The sequence below is a fragment of the Mandrillus leucophaeus genome, unplaced genomic scaffold (genome assembly GCF_000951045.1).
Source record: "Mandrillus leucophaeus isolate KB7577 unplaced genomic scaffold, Mleu.le_1.0 Scaffold856, whole genome shotgun sequence".
Taxonomy (NCBI): domain Eukaryota; kingdom Metazoa; phylum Chordata; class Mammalia; order Primates; family Cercopithecidae; genus Mandrillus; species Mandrillus leucophaeus.
In genome coordinates, this window is record NW_012109319.1 from 149,395 (window position 1) to 151,148 (window position 1,754).

The window sequence follows — 1,754 nt, forward strand, 5'->3', positions numbered from 1 at the left end:
AAAAGACCTGAAGTGTGTCTTTTCCCGGAAGGGAATACTAGAGGGTCCCTCCCGCGGGGTTATACTACCTAAATCACAAAATCGCTGACTTTTCCCTGTGGCTTTTTCCGCCCACCTCGCTCCAGTCGCCTTTTGGTTTGTTTGGGTTTTGTTAAAGGGTGAAATGCTAAGCCCCGCCTACCGTCGTAAGTGGCCTGTCACTCCGTCCCGCTGTGCGGTCGTGATTGGCCAGCAGGACGGGTCGTCCGGCCCCACCCCCCCCTTCCCTTTGCCGCGCTCCAGATCTCGGGTTTTAGCCCAAGGTGGAGAGCGGGATTCCAGCGGGCGGCGCTTGGAGCAGGTGGAGAGGCATCCTCTTTCCCGCTGTTGCTGCTCTTCTTCCTCCAATCCTGGGTCTCAGTCAGGGAAGGACGAACACTCTTCCTTTGCTGCTGGAGCTTTAGAGGATTGTTGCCCAGCACCTAGGCACTTCAGACATTTCATCTCACTCATTTTTGTAATTTCACTCTAAAAATCACCTGCACATTTATAACCCTGTGACTCTCCCCTTCTGCTCAATGCTGAGAAGGGGTCCGCATACTGCAGGGAGCTGTCTAAGGTGCTGAAGCTTCCCAAGCATCAGTCTACACCAACACCATGCGGAGTTAGATTGCACATTTTCATTCTGTCTTTCTGGTTCCCCATGCCTTGGATAAGACTATTTTCAGGATCGTGAATATCTCTCCGTATCATGGCCCACGTGAGACACTTTCGGACATTAGTTTCGGGATTTTACTTCTGGGAAGCAGCACTGTTACTCAGGTGAGTCCGCTTGGATTTAACAGTTGGAGAACTCATTAAGCCTGTGTATTACGTTACAACCACTTGTTATTGATGAAACGGGGAAATTTGCAATTCTATATTGACTTGTTGAAACAATCAATTTAATAACATTGCTGTCTATCTAAATTATCTAGCTGTCTATCTACTGAGACCTACTCATTTGTTTTTTCATTAATTCGTGCATTTTAGCAACCGGCATCTTGAGTTATTTGCAGCTGAGAAAAAAAAAATACAAATTATTTCAAAAGCCTACGTTTTCCTTCTCAAATTGCTTTTAAAGTTCCCCTTTTCTAAGTGAATTATATAATTTGGGTGTTACTCTCTTTTTGAAAGTTACAAAACATTTACTATTTAGAAATGAGACATTACTTTTTAAAATGCAGAAATATAGAAGACAGTCGTCTACTGATGAGAGAAACTCCAAACATTGTTGGTATATTCAAAGGTTAAGTTAAATGAATCAAAATAATGGCCTTGCAAGTACTATTTTCTAATGACCTAGTTCAGGTAATACATGAAAGCAAAATCATAAATAGATTATTAGATATGTTCTATGTCAGGAATAATCTTCTTGATGAAAGTAATATTATAACAAAGCTATTAAACTATGAAATTGTTCTATAACATGTCATTTTCTTATCATGATCCTGTCATATTTGGCAGGCTTAAAAAGTAATTTAAAGAGTATAAGAGAACTAGGCAAAGGATCAGATAATTTTACCCCGTTCTTAATGAATGTGTAAAGGTAAGGTACTGCTCACATAGAATTTTAACCCACCAATATAAATTTTATTTTACTATTACAATTAATTACCATAGGATTTCCATTTTTATGGCTTGCAAGGTTTTCAAAGGAGGATTGAAGTCAAATAACTAGAGTAACCAAGTTATATGTATACTGATTTCTATTAGGAGTATGTAAATATTCTTTA

The 1,754-nt window shown here is 40.0% G+C and overlaps 1 protein-coding gene across 2 annotated transcripts in view; it reads left to right on the forward strand.

Annotated features, from left to right (window-relative positions):
• Positions 1-378: 378 nt before the first annotated feature.
• The window catches only part of GLRA3 (glycine receptor, alpha 3), a 206,236-nt gene continuing 204,860 nt past the window's right edge, over positions 379-1,754 (forward strand). For both annotated transcript variants that reach the window (XM_011968674.1, XM_011968675.1), the window contains exon 1: positions 379-801. In XM_011968674.1, coding sequence (XP_011824064.1) covers positions 731-801 — 71 coding nt within the window. In that variant the 5' untranslated portion in view covers positions 379-730. The remainder of the gene's footprint in view (positions 802-1,754) is intronic.